The sequence below is a fragment of the Protopterus annectens genome, chromosome 8.part0, assembly GCF_019279795.1.
Source record: "Protopterus annectens isolate FY-2018-M chromosome 8.part0, PAN1.0, whole genome shotgun sequence".
NCBI lineage: Eukaryota > Metazoa > Chordata > Ceratodontiformes > Protopteridae > Protopterus > Protopterus annectens.
Window position 1 is genome coordinate 1,435,693,446 of NC_056741.1, and position 18,247 is coordinate 1,435,711,692.

General features: G+C 40.9%; 1 protein-coding gene across 1 annotated transcript in view; it reads left to right on the plus strand.

Annotated features, from left to right (window-relative positions):
* Nucleotides 1–18,247, plus strand: part of SORL1 (sortilin related receptor 1) — a 5,131,225-nt gene that overhangs the window by 4,508,753 nt on the left and 604,225 nt on the right. Inside the window, exon 40 of the mRNA XM_044081038.1 lies at nucleotides 11,062–11,158. Coding sequence (XP_043936973.1) covers nucleotides 11,062–11,158 — 97 coding nt within the window. The remainder of the gene's footprint in view (nucleotides 1–11,061; nucleotides 11,159–18,247) is intronic.

The window sequence follows — 18,247 nt, forward strand, 5'->3', positions numbered from 1 at the left end:
GACCTGAAGCCTCCTCATTTTGTGACCCAGCTGTCTTAAGCCACACCAGAAAAGCATGTCTTGCTTTGAATAGGATCCTGAACTAGATAGATTCTGAGCATTCTCTGGATTACTCTTCGCAACTCCACTCTCCTGAGCGAGTCTCCTCGAATGAAGGGGGCTCCCATTCACCTGACTCTCCTTTGGAAGAGGCTTTCCTTGGAGAAACTATTCATATCATGATGAGACACTTTAAGTGGCATTCATTGCAAATCTCTGAGATACCAAAGAGATACTACAGCCCTCTAGAGATTCTCCACCTCCTTCTTCTGTTCCCTCAGCTAATCTTGATGACATTCATTCTTCCTTACCTGACTCTAAGCCACCGGCTCCTAAAACACCTGACAGATTTTATAAGGTTCCTGATGAACTTAAATATCTATAATAAAAAAAAAAAAAAACATGGCTAACCCTGCTGCAGTCTCTGTCTACTCATATATGCCATTCAAGCTACTTCCTATTGCTAATGCGCTCCCCTCAGATAAGGACAGCAGGGTCATGGATATGTGGGGTAAGAAAGTTTACGCCTCTTTCACTTTAGCATTCAGAGCTAATAATTACCAAACAGAAATGACTAAATACCTGCTTTCTGTGCTACAGTCTATGCATAGGATCATGTCAGAACCTTAGACAGCATACTGTAAACAGCAAATGCTCAGTGATCGGACAAAGTGCATGGCAACACGTCGGCCCATCCCCAAAGACTTCAAACCAAACTTTTGGTTTCACCCCTCTCACAAACAGAAAACCTCTGAGGAAAAGATTTCTGACAAACCGCAGAGGGACTCCCCTTCAGGGTGGCCTCCCTTTGGGAGGAAAACTGTGTAACTGTCCGCCTCTCCCCCACCCTATCCCTCCACCCCCTATCAGAGTCTCCCTTTTACTTCAGTTCTTGGAGGTGATAACCCCAGAAAAATGGGTTCTGATCATTATCAAAGAAAGCTGTGTGTCTTGGGAAAGCATCCCCTCTCTAAAAAGGATTCCCAATCCTCTGCCAAATCAACTTTCATCAACTGGTCCTGTTATTTAGGACGTGCAAGTATAAGGCATCATAGAAGAAGTGCCTTCATCCTTCATAGGAAGAGGTTTTTATTCCAGAATCCTTGTTCCAAGGAAGTAAGGGCAATGGAGGCCCATCCTGAACTCACACTGCTCAACACCCTTCTGAAAGTACCTACCTTCAGAATGCTTTCTCTACACATCCTCCTGCCCTTTATTCTTCCCCCAGCATTTCTGCTGTCCATAGACATCAAAGATGCCTGTCCTCACATCCTCAGTTGTCTATGTTGCAGGAAATTCTTCAGGTTCTCCTATAGCTGTGGTCTTTCCACTGTTCCAAGAGTTTTTACAAAGTGTCTAGCACCCGTGGTAGCCTTCTGTTGCACTCAGGGAATTCAAATTCCCTTTACCTGGATAACGTGTTGACTCAGTCCCTGTCTGCAGACACTTTCCTCTAGCACCTACATTTCACAGTATGACTCTTAACCAGTCTAGAATTCACCATCATTTTCAAGAAATTTCATCTCACTCCCACTCAGGACTTAGTCTTTGTAGGTTGCAGGCTAAACACAATCAAGAAAAAGTCCAAAGCCTAGTAAGTTTTTTTTTTCCAAATCCTCACTTCAGTGACTCACTGCCAGGGAGATCCTTGGAACTCTGGGGTTCATGGCTACATTCATCCTAATGATCCCAGTGGCCAGGCTGCATACGAGAAAAGTTCAGTGGTACCCAAAATCAATGTGGGCTTAACTCTTACACCCCTTGAGCACCTTGATCCCATTGTTGGCTTGCATCAAGGAGGAGTTTCTCAGGTGGTAGAGATGGGTGCCTCTCATCCCAGGCCTTCCATTCACCACAGCTCCTAACAACCAAATTCAGAACACCACTGCCTCAGATAGGACTTGTAGGGCATCTACGGGTTCCTATAAAGTACAGTGGAAATGGCCACCCTCTCTCCAGAAGGAACACATCAGCTTGAAGGAAGTGAAGCCCCACTGCAGCCTCTGCAGACCTTCTCACACCTTTGGAAACCTGGCTGTATCACTGTTTACATGAACAACACCATATTGATGTGGTACATAAACAAGAAGGCACAAGGTCTTAACCCCTGCACAGGTTGTCTCAGAAAGTTTGGCAAATGGCCACTCCATTGAACATGACATTCATAGCAGTTTACATTCCATCAATAGAGAATGTGTTGTTGAACTGTTTAAGCAGGGACCTCATAGACCCCCATGAATGAACCCTGAATAGACAGGTCTTCAAAGCAGTCATACTCCACTGGAGCACTCCACAGATATACATCTTTGTATCTCCAGAGCATCACCAGCTCCCTCTGTGTTCTACACTAGGATCCCAGCTTCTCTGGCTTGGAAGACAGACACTTCTCCTTCCAGTAGATAGGGAGGTTCTTATATGCCTACCCTCTACTGCAACTTATTCTAAGGGTCTTCCTAAAAATTCAACAAGACATTCCAAAACTGCTGTTCCTGGCCCCTTTCTGACCAAAACAACATTGTTTTCCCATCATGTTACACCTATCAAAGGGAAACCACTGGAATATTCCAGTACAACAAGATCTAATCACCCACCGGAAGGGTCATCTTCTGTATCCCAACCTAGCTTCTGTTAATCTGACTCTGTAGGTGATTGGATTCTGATTCATAAAAGACACTTATTTTTCAGAGGAGGTGGTGCAGGTTTTAGAGGATCCAGAAAACCCCATACCAGGAACTCATACACAGCCATGTGGAAAAGATTCTACATTTAGTGCCACAAGCACAGACTAGCGCCACCCTTATCTGAGGTCCCCGTATCTCTGTGAGCTTCTGTATTCTGGGTTGGCTTACTCATCTACCAAAGCACATTTGTCAGCCATCAATGCATGTTTACCTCTAGACCCTCCTCTCATGTCCAGGACAGATGTAAAGCTGTTCTTGGAAGGAGTCCTGCACCTTAAGCATCCAAGGAAACCAATTACCCCATAACGGGATCTTAATGTTGTTCTGTAAAAACTCACTCTACCCCCTTTTGAGCCTGCCGCATCTTCTGTCTTAAAATTATGCAAATAGAATACTGTCCTACTACAGGCTCTAACCTCAGCTCACAGGATGCCTGAGCTCCAGCCACTCATGGCCACTCCTTCCTTCCTTATTTTCCACAAGGACAGAGTAACACTTAGAAGCAGCCCTTCTTTCATGCCTCAGGTTGTGAATGAGCTATCCGTCAATCAAGCCATTCACCCATCTGCTTTCTTTCCCAATCCTCAAAGTAGGAAGGGGTATGAATCTTACATTCCTTATGCATTGACATTCCTTAAGTATTCACAGGCAGCTGAGGTTCATTTTAGATAAAACTAAGTCAGAAAAACTGACCAACTATTTGTTTCTTTCATGGATACCATGCTGGACCAACTAGTGTCAAAGCAAAACCACTGCACCCTGGATATTGAAGGTTGTCTGTTTCTGATAGATACAACTTTATAGATCCCCGCCCTCCTGCCCTAAAGCACATTCCTTTCAGGTGGTTGCATCTTCTAGTGCTCTCCACAAAGGAGTTGATGCCAAGTCCATCTTGGAGGTGGCTGCTTGGTCCTCTGTGCATTCCCTCTCAAACACTACAAGATTGTTGCCTTTTCCAGGTCTAGGATGGCTTTTGCCAGGTCAGTGCTCTCCGGGCTCCTGGACTGTTGTTGCTGTTCATTCTAGCCAACCATATCACTTTCTTTTCTCTCTCAAGCTCTGGGAGTCACCCATCTACGATGAATACTGCAGCAGTGATTTCAGTTAGGACATAGTCTAGTTGTGTACAAACTTAAGAACTTACCATAACAGTAGATGTCCTTTTGATCACTGTTGCAGTATTACTTCCTTCCATTCTTCCCCTGTATTCTCTTGCTTTTGAATCACACACACGCATACATACTTTCTTGGGGGAGTTTGCTACTACTTCAAGCTACATCCATCCTAGATGACCAGTTTCCTCTTTCAGTTGTCTTCAGGCTGCTGATGTGGAGATAGTCTGAGGATCTCGTGTGCACACCTGTCCTTATACTTTGATGCACACGATTTGAGGTTATACATCGGACATATGTCCTCAGGAAGTTAAAGCTTTGGTACCCCGGCCAGATGTCAGTGGCTAAAACCCCATCTGTGATGAATACTGCAACAGTCATCAGTAAGACGTGCTGTTATGGCAAGTTTGTACACAAGTGTACTTTATTCAAGGCTTACTGGGCTTTCCCCTTCCTCCTACCTGTTGTTCCATCTGGCCATTCAGTTTGAGGTACTGCAGTGATTCTTTTCTCATCACAGATATCCTTTTCAAGGCAGATGTCCTGTTCTGTCAGAGGTTACTCATAACTGGGCCTCTTGCCACATACAGTTTTGGTTCCCTCTCCTTCTTCCTTGTTTTAAGTTGTTTTTGGAACCCTGGTTTGACAGCTCTTGATCTCTAGCTGCTCTGCTGATACTTGGATAATGTTTTTGGAGAGGTTTTTGGTCTTAAGCCTGGGTTTCTTTCCTTTCAATTCCATCATGACTCCTACTCCTCCTTGTATCATTTAGTAATATATGGCAGAGATTCTAGGACCTTCAGATAGCTCTGCCTTGAGGATACTAGATAAGGGATAGAGATTTATGTTTTGTGTGTCCTAGTACTGGTGCCCCTTATATCCTGACACCTAAATTTTTATTGCTTTTCTTTCCAGTCATTTTAGGGTTGTCTGTTTACTGGGATGCGGCACCTCTTTTACTTGCCATCATCTTTTTTCTCCTCTCTTCTGCGGCATAGTAATGATAAAGGACATCATCCAGAGTACCTAATCTACCATTGTAACTTACCACAGTAAGTTATTTTGTTTAGAGTTCGTTGTGGATTCTTTCTGAACCTTTATCACATGATTACCTGCTCCAGTGGTGGAACATTTTACTAGTGGAACAAGAAACTGTTTTTCTTTCTGTTAAAAATGCTCCTAGACACTATAACTAGCAGTGTCAAAGGTAGATACTAGTATGTTTTAATTTATATGTATGTTTATTGGGGTAGTGTACTGATCAGTATTGACCAGTTTTAGGCTCAGCCGAGGTGAGTGATCCTGTATGCAATTTTATTTGCATTTTTTTCCAGACTCATTAGAGATTTGATTTTACCCCCTTTAAGACCCTGCCGCCAATTTGATGAAGGAATATTAAGACTGTTCAGAGGCTATTGACCATACTAGGACCTTGTTTAGGGGTGTGATGCAGGGTGGCCTTAGCGAATCCACTTGTTCACCACTTATGCCCAATACACCGTTGTCTCTTCTGATCGTGGGCACAGGACGTGCTTCCTGTGTCTCAGGCGTAGAAGGTTCAGTTCTAAGTAGGTCAAACATTTGTGTGGGGCCCAAGAATCACTGAGCAGACCAGCTTTGCAAATCTAGACATTGGTTTTACATTTTATTATTCAAAAGTGTCTAATGAGACTTTGCTTAGGGACTGTTCCTAAACATTGTTCTCAAACTAAGGAGCTGTTCTACTCTATTCATATGTGCATATGGTGCTGCTTAAAGTATTGTAATATTTAGTTCTATGTATGTGTCAGAATTCCCATTAAAAAAAGTTTGATTCTTGTAACAAAGTAAATAGTAGCAGGATTTCACAGCCTGAAGAGAAACCCACCCCTTATCTAATAGTTGTGTCAGAGTCACTTGCTCCGTTTATTTCCTTTCATGCTTTGGGGTGCTATATTTACTTTAGATGGGAGACCAGATCTTCTGCCCTTCTATACTGAAGTCATTCTGTGTCTGCCATGGTCTTCATCTGACTTGCCTTCTTTATCTAGCTACTTCCTTGTGGATACCCCTTGATCCTTTGTGTAGACGTGTATTTATGTCTGTAGGGGAATGCTCCTCCTGTCTTCCCTCAGGGCAGTTCCATAAAGGTGGGTTGCACAATAACATCCCTATTCGCTGCATCATGCCTTCCGGACAGTCATTCAGTAATCTCAAAGTTTCCTGTTCCATGAGCTGCTCAGCTCTTTGATTTACTGGAAAGAACTCACCCCAGTCATGTCATTGTGGTCTGGTCTCCTCCTTTTGTGAAATCCGTTAGTCTTGAAATTGGATTGTGGCCACTTTACTCTAGTCTGTCTTGATATTTGGTCTTTTCAGGGAGGTCTTCCAACCCTTTCAATGCCTAGTCTAGTCTTGATATGCGCATGCACTGGCACATGCTTCAGACATCACCAGCAGGACTGTGTGTTTGAGATTCCTTCTGTAATCTGGCATTTTTGCCAGCTTTTTGTTTTCTTACATCCTGCCTCCTCTTTAACCCAGAGTACAGTGTTTCTCAAGTCACCCCATCTATTTTTCCAGCATGCTGCTTTCTTATGGAAAGTCTGAAATAAGTGGTTTCTTGGAAGGTTACTCCTTTTCCCTTTTGATCAAGCTTCTCTCTTCTGACCGACTCGAGGGTAGTACCTGGTTTTGGTGTATATCCTCATCTAATATACTTATTCACTGCTTCCTTGTATGGTCTTGCCAACAAGTACTTGTCAGTCTTTTTGATGCAGTACTTGACTGTGGTTGATGCGTTTGTACTACATACATCTTCAAAGCATTCCTAGTTGATCCAGGTGACATTTCTTCTTCTGAGTCCTTTGAAATTCTTGCCCTTTGAAAACCTTTTTTTTTCCAACCCCGTGGTCTAGTTTTACCATCCTGGCAGTTGTTATAGCATGTTCAACCAGTTCAGGTACTGTAGCCGTGGTATTTAATTCTTAATGGTGTGTGTCTCTCTCTCTCTCTCTCTCTCTCTCTCTCTCTCTCTCAGTACCTTTGCCTGTAGTTAATCACAACTTCCTTACAACTTTCATGTTCCTTTTGGAATTATTTAATCTTCGTCTACTTTTTCTCTAAACCACTTAGTAGTAAGTGATGTGCAGCTTCAGTCTCCCACAGAACCTTCCAAAGTCTGAGCTAATATTCCTTTTTATTGCAGCAATATATGCCTATGAATTCATGGATCTTGCAGACTGAGTCACTAAGTGGGCATCGTCTGCACTTTATTAGGTTATATTTTCAGGTTTCTCTCCTTTGTAGTTCTACCCCGAAGCATTTAGCTCGGAAGTCTGCTACAGATGTAGGATATCAACGTACTATTGTCTGATACAAAGTGATGTATTTATTGTAACACTAGATCTGGATTGGCAGTTCCATATTCTTCACCATTCTCCTGGCCTTTTGCTTTTGAGGAAGCTATTGTTTTTCTTTTTGTTTGCTTTCCCCATTCTTCTGTTCTGTTGCTGTGTCCTTCTGGGCTTCAGAGATGGAGAGTTGAGTTCTCACGCTGTCTACATTGTAATTAAAGAGAAGGTGCTGTGATGTCCTGAAAAAGTTTTATGAGCTATGTTAAGTATCAGCCTGGTTTATTCCAGCAAGTAAAGGATATTAAACTGCCAGTGCATATCTGCATTTATGGTATGCAAGTTCCAGTTTTCCCTTAGTATAATTTTAGGCAATGTTTAATTCATAAGCATAACCATGAATTGAACAGTTCATGACAATACCCATTCATCAAATTCCAATTCAAGCAGTGCCTTGGTTGCTTTGCTTTACTTTGCTTAATGTTAAGAGTTTAAATAACATTTCTGAGCTTCAGGCTCACTTCTTTCCAAGATATCCATAGTTGTGTAGTTACCAAGATTTGATTTCAGAGTAATGATGACATTCCCTCCTTACCAGGTTACTGCACTTACCATTAATTCAGGAGCAGTGGGAATTGGAAGGGCATATCCATTTATAAGGAACTCTGTTGTTGAATGTCAGCTCTTAAACCGTACAATTTTAGAACTTGTAGAGGTCCAGCTACATCTAACAAAACCCTTTACCATATCATTTCCATGTAGAGGCTCATTTCTGTGTTCCCTGCAGAGCAGATTGTGGATCTAAGCCCAAGTCCACTTAAAAAGCTACCCATTACAACAGAATATCCTTATTATAGTAGTGTGACTCCCCCCCCCCCCCCCCGAATCAAATGACTAACCTATATATCCACCAGTAAATGTGCCCAGAGTTTCCATGATTTTGTAAATGCTAACTCCTTACTGCTGCTTTGATTGTCCTTGCTCCCCACAGGTATGTAAACATCCTTGATCTTGTCCTTGCCAATTACCCTTCTTCTTCCTCTTGTACCATCCCACAGGTGACCAGCTCCCTTGGTAAATTTGATCATAAATTTGTAACCTTCAACCTTAATACAAGTGTCTCCACCCATAACACTCTTCCTGTATTTTGGAATTATTTTAAAGCTTATATGTCGCCTCACAGTAAGATTTTGTCCTGTTCGATTCTCAGCTGGAGCGTCTTCTGTGTGGAGATGTGCATGAATGGGCGTACCTTCATTGAAGGTTGTGCGTCAGGGCCGGCAACTCGGCACGTAAAAATCTACTGCCAATCATTAGCAGACCGGAGTTCTGCTGTGGCGACCCCTAACCGGGAAAAGCCGAAAGACTCAACAACATTTATGGTTACTTACTCATGTCCTGGACATCTACAATTGGCATAAACAGCCAAACAAGCTGATTCATGGTGCTGCTTTTTTTCTGTATACTTGATTCTTTCACAAATAAATGTATTCAAGATGCTATTCCCTTTAGCCACAGGAATTGTGATATGATATAACTCCTATATAAATCAATTCAATAGAAGAAATGAAATTTTCAAGGCAATTTAAAAAATCCCCCTTCTTCACTGTAGAAGTATATAAAAAATATGGGTTCCTGTTGCGTGATCAAAAATTATAAATGGCTAATGTGTATTGAGCAAACCTATCTGGTCGAAATGTCACGCACGTAACACGGAAATCGCCGTAGGGAATATTTTCCCTTTACTTCAATGCAGTGCAATCTCAGAGTAGGAATATTTAAGTAGCGGGGGTGTGGGGGGCACAGCCCCCCTGCCTACAGCGTTTAGGTAAGTATATATTTTTATTTTTATTATATTTTCGAAATTTCAAACATCGCTCATATGGTGTCAACCATATGGTGTTCGTTGTTTGAAACTTTCGAAAATATAATATAGACCCAAAAATATATATGCAAACATGCCTTCAGGGTGAAAAAGGCCAGTTATAAACTTAGAGTAGCCATCGGTACTAGAATAACCATAAGGCCTTCTTCAGTTGTATTACTAATCTTAGAAGTTATACTCAGTCTTGCCCCAAACTTATCTCCAGTTGCATATTCCACTCTGACTTAGAAATTATAGCCAATATCATGCCTGACAAATTTAGTTCTAGCATCATGCCACCCAGATGTACCATTTCCAGAAGTGTTTCTCCTTACTATCCCCACCTGTAATCACCCTAGATCAAGTCCCATCAGTACTCCCTAAAACTGAAAATACAGGAACGGTATTTGAAGAAGTCTGCTTGCAAATATCAAGCACTATATAACCTAGACCCTTCTAAACCATAATGCTACCACAAGCTGTGTTGCTGAAGTTTGGACAATTCTCAGAGTTAAACATCTCCCCAACAATAGCTACAATTGACTTCTTACAAGCATTACCTGGCATGCCATGGAACGTGTTATTGCTGAAGTCATTAAAATGACATAGGTGACGTCTAAATATTTGAATCTAGTTAAATTGGATTTGTTAAGGGCAGGTTGGCAGGTCATAGGTTCATAGGTAGGTACTAGGCTATCGGCCCAAGGGCCTACGTAAGCCTAGCCAGCAAGGTACAATAGTTTACGCCACCCAAGAAAGTTATTTTCCTGTGCCACATATCTATTTAACATAGTTCACTTCTTTGGCAGTGTTATGAAAGCAATGGATGTCAGCCAGACTGTTTATACTTCTTGTCGTGAATTTGGTAATGCCTGTGAGACCATTTGGACATGTTTGTACAGATAAATTCTCCCGTTTCAGCATTAACTCTTAACATTGCCCACAGCATAACAAATTGGCTTTACTGACTAAGCTAACCCTAATTGTAAAAGTATCTCCTCTAGAGAGAGAGTTGTCACTAGTTGGGTTCTACAATGCTTAGTCATCTGTTTTTTGTTTTATTTGGTTATTTTAAAAGTAGATGTTTCCTCTCTGAATCACACACACTACAAAAATCTGCTGACATTTGTCAGAATTCCTACTTTAAAAAAATCCTGGATTTTGCTTTAAGGGGTTAGTCCTCTGTCACTGACAGCATACCAGTGAACCAAAAGAAAGGCAAAATAGTGCTGTTACTGTGAAGATATAGTACTCCTCATCCAAGGCTGCCTCCTCCTACAGTGCACTATCATGTTAGAATGGCTGCCCTCCCACAGTGTCTTTTTTTAGGATAGAACAAGTTTAAAATAATACAATAATATAATCACATTAGAGAAATGATTCTGCAGTTGAAACAAAATTACAGTCAAAATTGTTTTATTTTTCTGCCCATATCTGTATTTTTTTAGAAAATTAGCTTATTTTTATGGTTATCTATTAGAAATCTGAGTTGTAGCCAGTAGGCATGATAGTGTCATCCACTTATAGATTGAGATTTTGGATCTCCTTCCCTCCATGGACTTTTCCATGGATTTTTCTGTCAGGGATATTTACTAGAAGGAATGTGTTGGTGGATCTTCAAGACTGTTGATAAAGAGATTGCTGATGGAGTAACACTGCTGCTTAGTATGAAATGAACACTTGGCAAGCACAACCTACTGGCTGGAGTATTTAAAAGTTAAATTGCTTGTTGAACAAGAATATGAGAAACTTGACCTACTATTGTGGTAGATGTCAGTCAAAGTAATATTTCTCATGTTGCACAACTTGGAAGATTTTTGAAAGATTGCATGTCATACATAGTTTTAGTAAGTTGTATTATCAAACTGATGGCCTACTGGCTTTTAAGAGGGGTGTGATAATCATTTTCCTCACTTGTGAATTTATTATTAGCAATGCATATCAGGTTTGATTTTGAAATGAGCTAATGAACTGATTTATTAAATGTATATAGGATTTTTTTACCCAATTTATCAGATTGTTTTTCTTTTTAGGTAAATAAGTTTGTAGTGGAGATATCATGGACATACGATCTGCATGTTAAAGAAAAATTTACTTTGTCTCTGGACGTAACAATGATGCCATATAAAGGTAACATTATAGTCTTTGGCATTATTAATCACTGTTAAGATGAAAAGCTAGTGCATCTTTGAAAGTAAGCAAAGGTTATTCAACCTTTTTGATAAAAAATCATTTTTTCTTTCTTGTTTGGATTTTACCCACCTTACATATTTTCTTTCTTGTCCAGTGTTTATATCAGCTCTCCTGCATTCCTATGAAGGCCTGCACTGGCTTTGTGCCAGCATTCCATAGAAACATTTTTTGCTAAGCAAGTTGCTCATATATTGCCAGTATTCTTAAGGCTGCTTTCATTCTTTTCACCACTCTCAATACTTCAGTTCCAACATCTTCACCAGAGTACCTTTATCAGTAAAGTGCTTCAATGACCGTTTGAGTTTTTTCAGAGGCTCACATTCAAGACAAGAATGTCACAAGTAACAGTTTTGTTAAACATTTTATCTTTTAATTCTTTAATTTTAAGAATGAAGAACGGGGATGTTTATGATTAGATCTCTGTTACAGTAGCATAAAGCTATATGGAATATATTCTGTCAAGGCTCAGGCATCCAGGATGTATCTGGACAAGGATTAGATATCTAGATAATATCCACAATCTTTTGGACTCCTTCCTTTGGCACCACAAATTTGTTTGAGAACATGAGTGCTGGTATAATAAGGAATTTATGGCCAACAGAATTCAGAACTTTCTTGATGTTGAAGAGTTCAGACATCTAGTCTGCAATGTGACTTTCAATTTTAATGGTTGCCTTGTACGTCAGCTTTCTGGGCAGATAAGTGCCCCTTTGGGGACCTTTATTAAATTTTTTTTGACTTGTAGAGAAGGTTTTATCTTATGTCCAGCCAAAGAGGAAAATGTGCCTGTGATAAACGAATCCCCTAAAACGATACCTGTACAGCCTGCCTCTTTTGTTTTGGGAGTCATGATGTCTGTTCTAGTAATATTTGCTTTTCCTTTATCCAGAATACTGTATGCAGTTAGCTCAACAGCCTTAATCATTTTTTGGAAAATCAGTAGCTTAAGGCACTCGCTTTATCTTTCATGGCTACCAGCTCTTCTTTGAAGAACCACTAGATAGGATTTGGATGGAACCTGTCCTTCCATGTGTTTCCTGATCTGGGACCAATGAATTCATTGTGGCATGCATGGCGTCCTCAGACCATTAGTACTCTAGTGTTGCTTCATGAGAAGCTACTGTGTTATCAGGAATTAAGCATTTGCATTAAGGCTAGATGTCAAGCTGCTACTGAGAGGGGAAGACACTGTTTTACAGTTCATAAGTTCATAGATAAATAATAGGCTAGCTATCCATGCAGACCATTTTAAACATAGCCAGGTTTCCATTTGGTGCTTGAATTAACGTATCCCATTTGGTGTTAAATTGGCATTACCCAGCCCATGGTTGATACCTGCATATTAGCCCTAGTGCAAATAACTGGGATTATACCACAGATAATTTGAGGGGACCCATGCATGGGATAAAGTACTTATGAGCTCTCTCTGCCCATTAGTAGTGTGCAGTCATAGGGTAAATTTTTTTGTTCCCATTCATAGATCCAAGTTGCTCTTGAATATGGATGAGGATGAGCTTTGCTGTATGTGGATGGGGAGTCTGTCCACAGCAGTGGTATTCTCTGTGAGATATGCCTGTTCCTCCAAAAAAGAAGTTATGTACTCACCATAATGTTCCATCTGTGTTATCCATTGTCATTCTTCCTCAATGAATGGGTTTGGATCAGATCTTGGGATCCAGTTTGTCCATTTTCTAAAGATTCCAGGATCCAAATCTCAGGCCCCTTCCTTACCCATAATACCCCTGACCACTAGAAACCCTCAGATCAAGTTTGCTGCTATAATGTATGTTATAACCCTAAATATAAAACAACACTGTGACAGGAAAGTGATAGCTGAAAGATCAAGAGCTCAAACAGTAATTATGGTTCCTAACAACACTTCCATTAGGTCTCTCCCAAAGTCATGGACAGGGGAAGGAGGGAGGGAAGTTGAGGAAGAATGAAAAAGGACAGCACAGATGGAACACTATGGTGAATACATAACTTCTTCATCTGATAGTGTCCTTTTCATTCCTTCCTCAAATGTGAGAGAGTCCCCAGCTACAGTAACCTTGGGTGGCCCTCATGGAAGGATGTTCCAGAGCACCGCAGAGCCAAAGGCAGCTCTAATTTTGGAAATAATGTCCAGTTTGTAATGCACAGTAAAAGTATGAGTATTAAACCATGTTGAAGCTGCACAAATGTCATCAATAGAGGTAGAGGCTCTATCCCAAAAGGCTGCCTATATAGACATTGACCTGGTTCAATGTGCTTTCGGTTGTCTTAGTAAGGTAATACCTTTAAAGGAATAAACATAGGAAATACAATCTGTTATCCATTTAGCCAGTGTAGTATTGGAAACTGGTCTTCCCAGTCTTTTATTAGTGAAAGTAAAGTAACCCTGTCCTTTTGAAATATCACATATTGTGGTTTGGAAGACAGTGCTTGGAGTTCAGATACTTGTCTTGCAGAAGTTATAGCTACCAGAAAGACATTTTTACAAGAAAGAAACTTAACTACTTTACCTGATGGCTCAAAGGGAGAAAGTAATAAAGTTTGCAAAACCATAGTGAGGTCCCAAGGTAGAGTAGGGTCCTTTATTGGAGGTCTAAGTAAGAAGGTACCCTTAAGAAAAGTCTAACATAATTTGGATGATGCTAAAGGAGAAGCATTCTTCGATGTGATAGTTCAAGATGGCTGCTTATTGAACCTTGGTAGTGGAAAAATTTGCTCAGTCTTGAAAAATTGAGGCAAGGAAATCTAGAACAGCTGTAAACGGAGCGGTAAAGGAATCTAATTGTCTCTGATGAGCCCAGAAGGAAAACCTTTTCCATTTACTTTTGTAAATTTTCCTAGTCGAAGGTTTATGAGAAGAGACTAGGATTTTTTGAACTGGGGAGGAAAGGCTGGAATGTCTCATCATCATTGGAACTGGAGAAACTATGCAGTCAACTTGAGGCCTGCAGTATCCGGGTGAACTTGCCCTGATGTGTGAGATAGAAGATCAGGAGTGGGATCCAAGATCAAAGGAGGATGTACTAAATGAGACCAAAGGAAGGGGAACCATACTTGTTGAAGCCAGGACAAGGCAGTGAGGATTACTGTACTGTACTGTTCGACCAAAGTGCTTTCTGAAAAAACTTGAGGAGGAGAGGTAGGGGAAGGTAAGCTTAAAGGAGACCGGTTAGCCAAACATGGACCCAGAGCATCTCTTGGTGACTATCCCCGAGGTGGGATAAGGGCAATGAACCTGCTGCATTTGTTGTGGGGGGGGGGTGCAAATAGATTGCAGCAGGATTGACCCCATCAGTGGAACATGTTTGCCACTGACTGGTTGAGAGACCACTCATGAGGCATCAGGATGGTCCTGCTGGGTTTGTCCGCTGGAATGTTGGATTTCCCTGGCATGTTCTTTGCTACAAGAAAGCGGTTGGATGAGATCACCCTTTACCATACTCTCATTGCTTCTCGACATAGGGGATAGGATTTGGTTCCCCCTTGTTTGTTGATGCACCAGACTACTGTCATGTCCATTTGTATTGCAATAGTCCCTAAAGGGAGAAAGCTCTGGAAGGCCTTCAGTGCTAGATGCTCCGCTCTCATCTCTAGTACATTGATCTGCAAATTGGTCTCTTGTGGGGTCCACGTGCCATGTACAGCTCGTCCCAAGTAATGCCCCCCTCCGCCAAATGTGTGGTCCGTGGTCAACATGGTACTGGGATGAGGAAGGAAAAATGGACAACCTTGATCGTTTTGGAGTAGATCCACCAAAGAAGAGATTTTCCGCAAACTTGAGATCATTGTATCGAGTGATTCACTGGATAATGATGAAAGGACCATTGCATCACCAGGGTCCATTGAAGAATTCTCATGTGGAAGGAAGCAGTGAGAATGAGAGTTGTTGTAGCAGCCATTGACCCTAAAGCTTTTAGGATCAGTTTTGTTGGGGGAGAAGGAATGGAAAGAATATATTTGGTGTGCGTCTTCAATGTAAGAACTCTATTTTGAGGCAAAAGAGCTAGGCAGCTGACTGTCTAAATGAGCCCCTATAAAATCCACATTTTGAACTGGTTGAAAATGAGATTTGTGCATGTTGATGGTGATTCCCAGCAAAAGTGACAGTTGAGGAAATAATCCCTAGCTTTTAATAGTAAGATGCCTGGTTCGTGTGGTAAGGAGCCATTTGTCTAAATAGGGAAAGTCTGAATCCAAGCAGTCTGAGGGGAGCTGCTACCACTGTCATGCATTTAGTGAACACCATGGGGGCTTTGGTGAGACCAAAGGACAGGGGTCTGAACTGATAATGACTGGCTCCCAGCCGGAAGCATAGATACTTTTGAGAGCGCCTGTTCATTTTGATGTGATAGTACGAGTCGTGAAGATCGACTGAGCATATCCAGTCATCCTTCTGAAGAAGGGGCAGAATGGACTGAACCATGACAATGCTGAATTTAGAATTCTTTACAAACTGGCTCAGATAGCTTACATCCAAGATAGGTCTCAGGTCCCTTGTCTTGTTTGGCACTAAGAAGAACCTTGAGTAAATTCAGGATCCTGTTTGGTCTGGTGGTACCTCTTGGATGACTCTTTTGTCTAGCAACTTTGTGATCTTTTGAGCTGCTAGCTCCCTCTGATTGGGTGGAACTTTGGGGAGAATTTTCCTTACTTTTACTGGAATTTGTAAAAAGGGAATGAAATATCTTTTGGATATGATCTTTTGCACCCAAGAGTTATTTGTGACGGCTAGCCAGGCATTTTGTTGAAGGGATAAGTGCCTCCCGACTGTCTCCAGAGATTGACAGTCAGGCAACCTTTCAGGAATGCTGGAAGGATCTGTTGGAGGAAGAGTCTCAAGGTCCTTGGTTCTGCAGACCCCCTCTGTTGCTTGGGCGACTTCTACCACTGTAGTCCTAGCCCCCTCTACCTCTGGAGTAAAATTCCCCACGTGACTCCTGGAAGTGGCCTTGAGATTTTCTGAACCACATTTTCTTAGTGGTGCTTTGCTTCCCAGAGAAAGGTCTCTGCAGGGTAAAAAAAAGTGAATTCCAATGCAGACAAGGTCTTTCCATCCTGTTCACTGTGGGAGAGACTTTGTTTTACTTTTGGACCAAACAAGGATGATCCATCAAAGGGAGCATTGATGAATGACACTTTGAAAGGTTCCACAAAATCTCACTGTCACATCCCGGCATGTTTTCTTATGGATATGATGCAACTGGCCACCCTCGTGGTACCTTCTGCGGCATGGGAGATCATATTCATGGATGCATTTTTAATTGATTGCAGAGTGGCCACTCATGAGGAAAAGGCCTTCTGTTCTTCTGACTTCTGCGGACATGCACACTGGGACAGAATTAGAGAGTTCCCTTATCAAGTCCCTCTGTAATCTGGTGAAATGTGCCAGATAGTTCATCGATCACAGAGCAAATGTCCCTGAAATATACCCTCATTTCCCAAACTTGCCCAAAGCCTTAGACTCTCTGTTAGGGGTATGGACAGTGGAGCTTTGTTCGGCATCTACAGGAATCCAAAAGACCACTGAGTCACATCAAGTGCAGTCTCACAGTAGTTTATTCCCCAGTGAAAACATAAATGCTCAACAAATGAGTACATTTTCATGTAAAACTTCTTCAGATGCAAAACCCTGTTCATAAAACTCCTAATCTTTTTATATGTGAGTTAACCAATCAACCATTGTATCCCCATTACATCATCACAATAAGGGTTCATGTAAATATTCCTTTTACAAATAAATCACACTTGTAAAATTCACATAGTGTAAAAATAAATACATAAAAAGTATATTAAAATACAAACTATGTTGTCTTGTGTATATCAATAGCTGTCTTGTGTTTATCAATACCACCATCTTGTGACTAAAATATATATACCATAGAATTTAACTAATAAAATATTTATAATTTTAGAACAATAAAAGACACGCAAAAAACATATCCTCACAAAGCTACTAAAACTTACAAAAGGTGCCAGAAAAAAATCATAAAATTTTCATAACTGGAAAATGCAATAAAAACTTAATTCTAGCACTGTTTAAATTATTTGGAGGTAATCAAAACAATTGTTTATAGTCTAGCTGATTTCAGATTTAAAACAGGTGCCAGCGATACATTGTCATTTAAGCCAGGGGTTTTTTTGGCCTCCAAAATCACACAGTGGCTAGTGTATCACTAGCTTCCAGGGATAGAAACATCATGGGTAAGATTTGTAGTACTTGTGATACAAGAGGGGTTGTATATATAGCCAGTTGGACCCACTGTCTGGCATTCGGTATAGGAAAAACAGAAAGGAAATTAAAGCAGAGAATATACATATGAATGATATTAAGAACAAAGAGATATGTAATGCCTTGTACAAGCATTCTTTTGATAGCCCTAGTGCAAGGTTTTTTATTCTTTGTTTTGGAGGAGATTCTTATGGATGTCAGAGGAGGATGGTGGGAAACCAGTATAGAATACAGGGAGCTTTACTGACAAATTATTTTGGAGGCCAACAACCCCACTGGCTGGAAGACGTCCACAAGGTTGAGCATGACCTGCCTTTGATTAATCCAAATTGCAGCAAGTCTAGTGTTTGGAGGTTCCATGTGTCTTTAGTAATTAGTTCCATAATTATTTCAGTGGTTTTGCATATATGGCTGGTTTTCTTTTGTTTGATGGGCTGGCTGGGTTGCCTCAGAAAAGAGGTAACATGTTCCCTCATGGAGGTTTGGATGTCTGATATATCCAAAAATATAAAATGGGGATGTTCCTAAAAAGAAATCCCTGAAAACAAGCATCTTTCTCCTTCTTCATGATAAGTGATCCCAAGAAGAATGTTATAGTTTTGCAGGAGGATTGTTCTCATTCTATTGAACATCCTCTATACCAATCTCCACTTATTCCAAGAAAAAATGTTCCCCTTCTTTTTCTGAAGAATTGTTTTCTTCAGATTCAGAAGTCGTCTTACACTTTGCATCTGAGCTCTCTTCTCCAACCCAATTTTAATCCAAATCTGAGTAACAGATCTCTTCTGATTATCCTGTTGAGA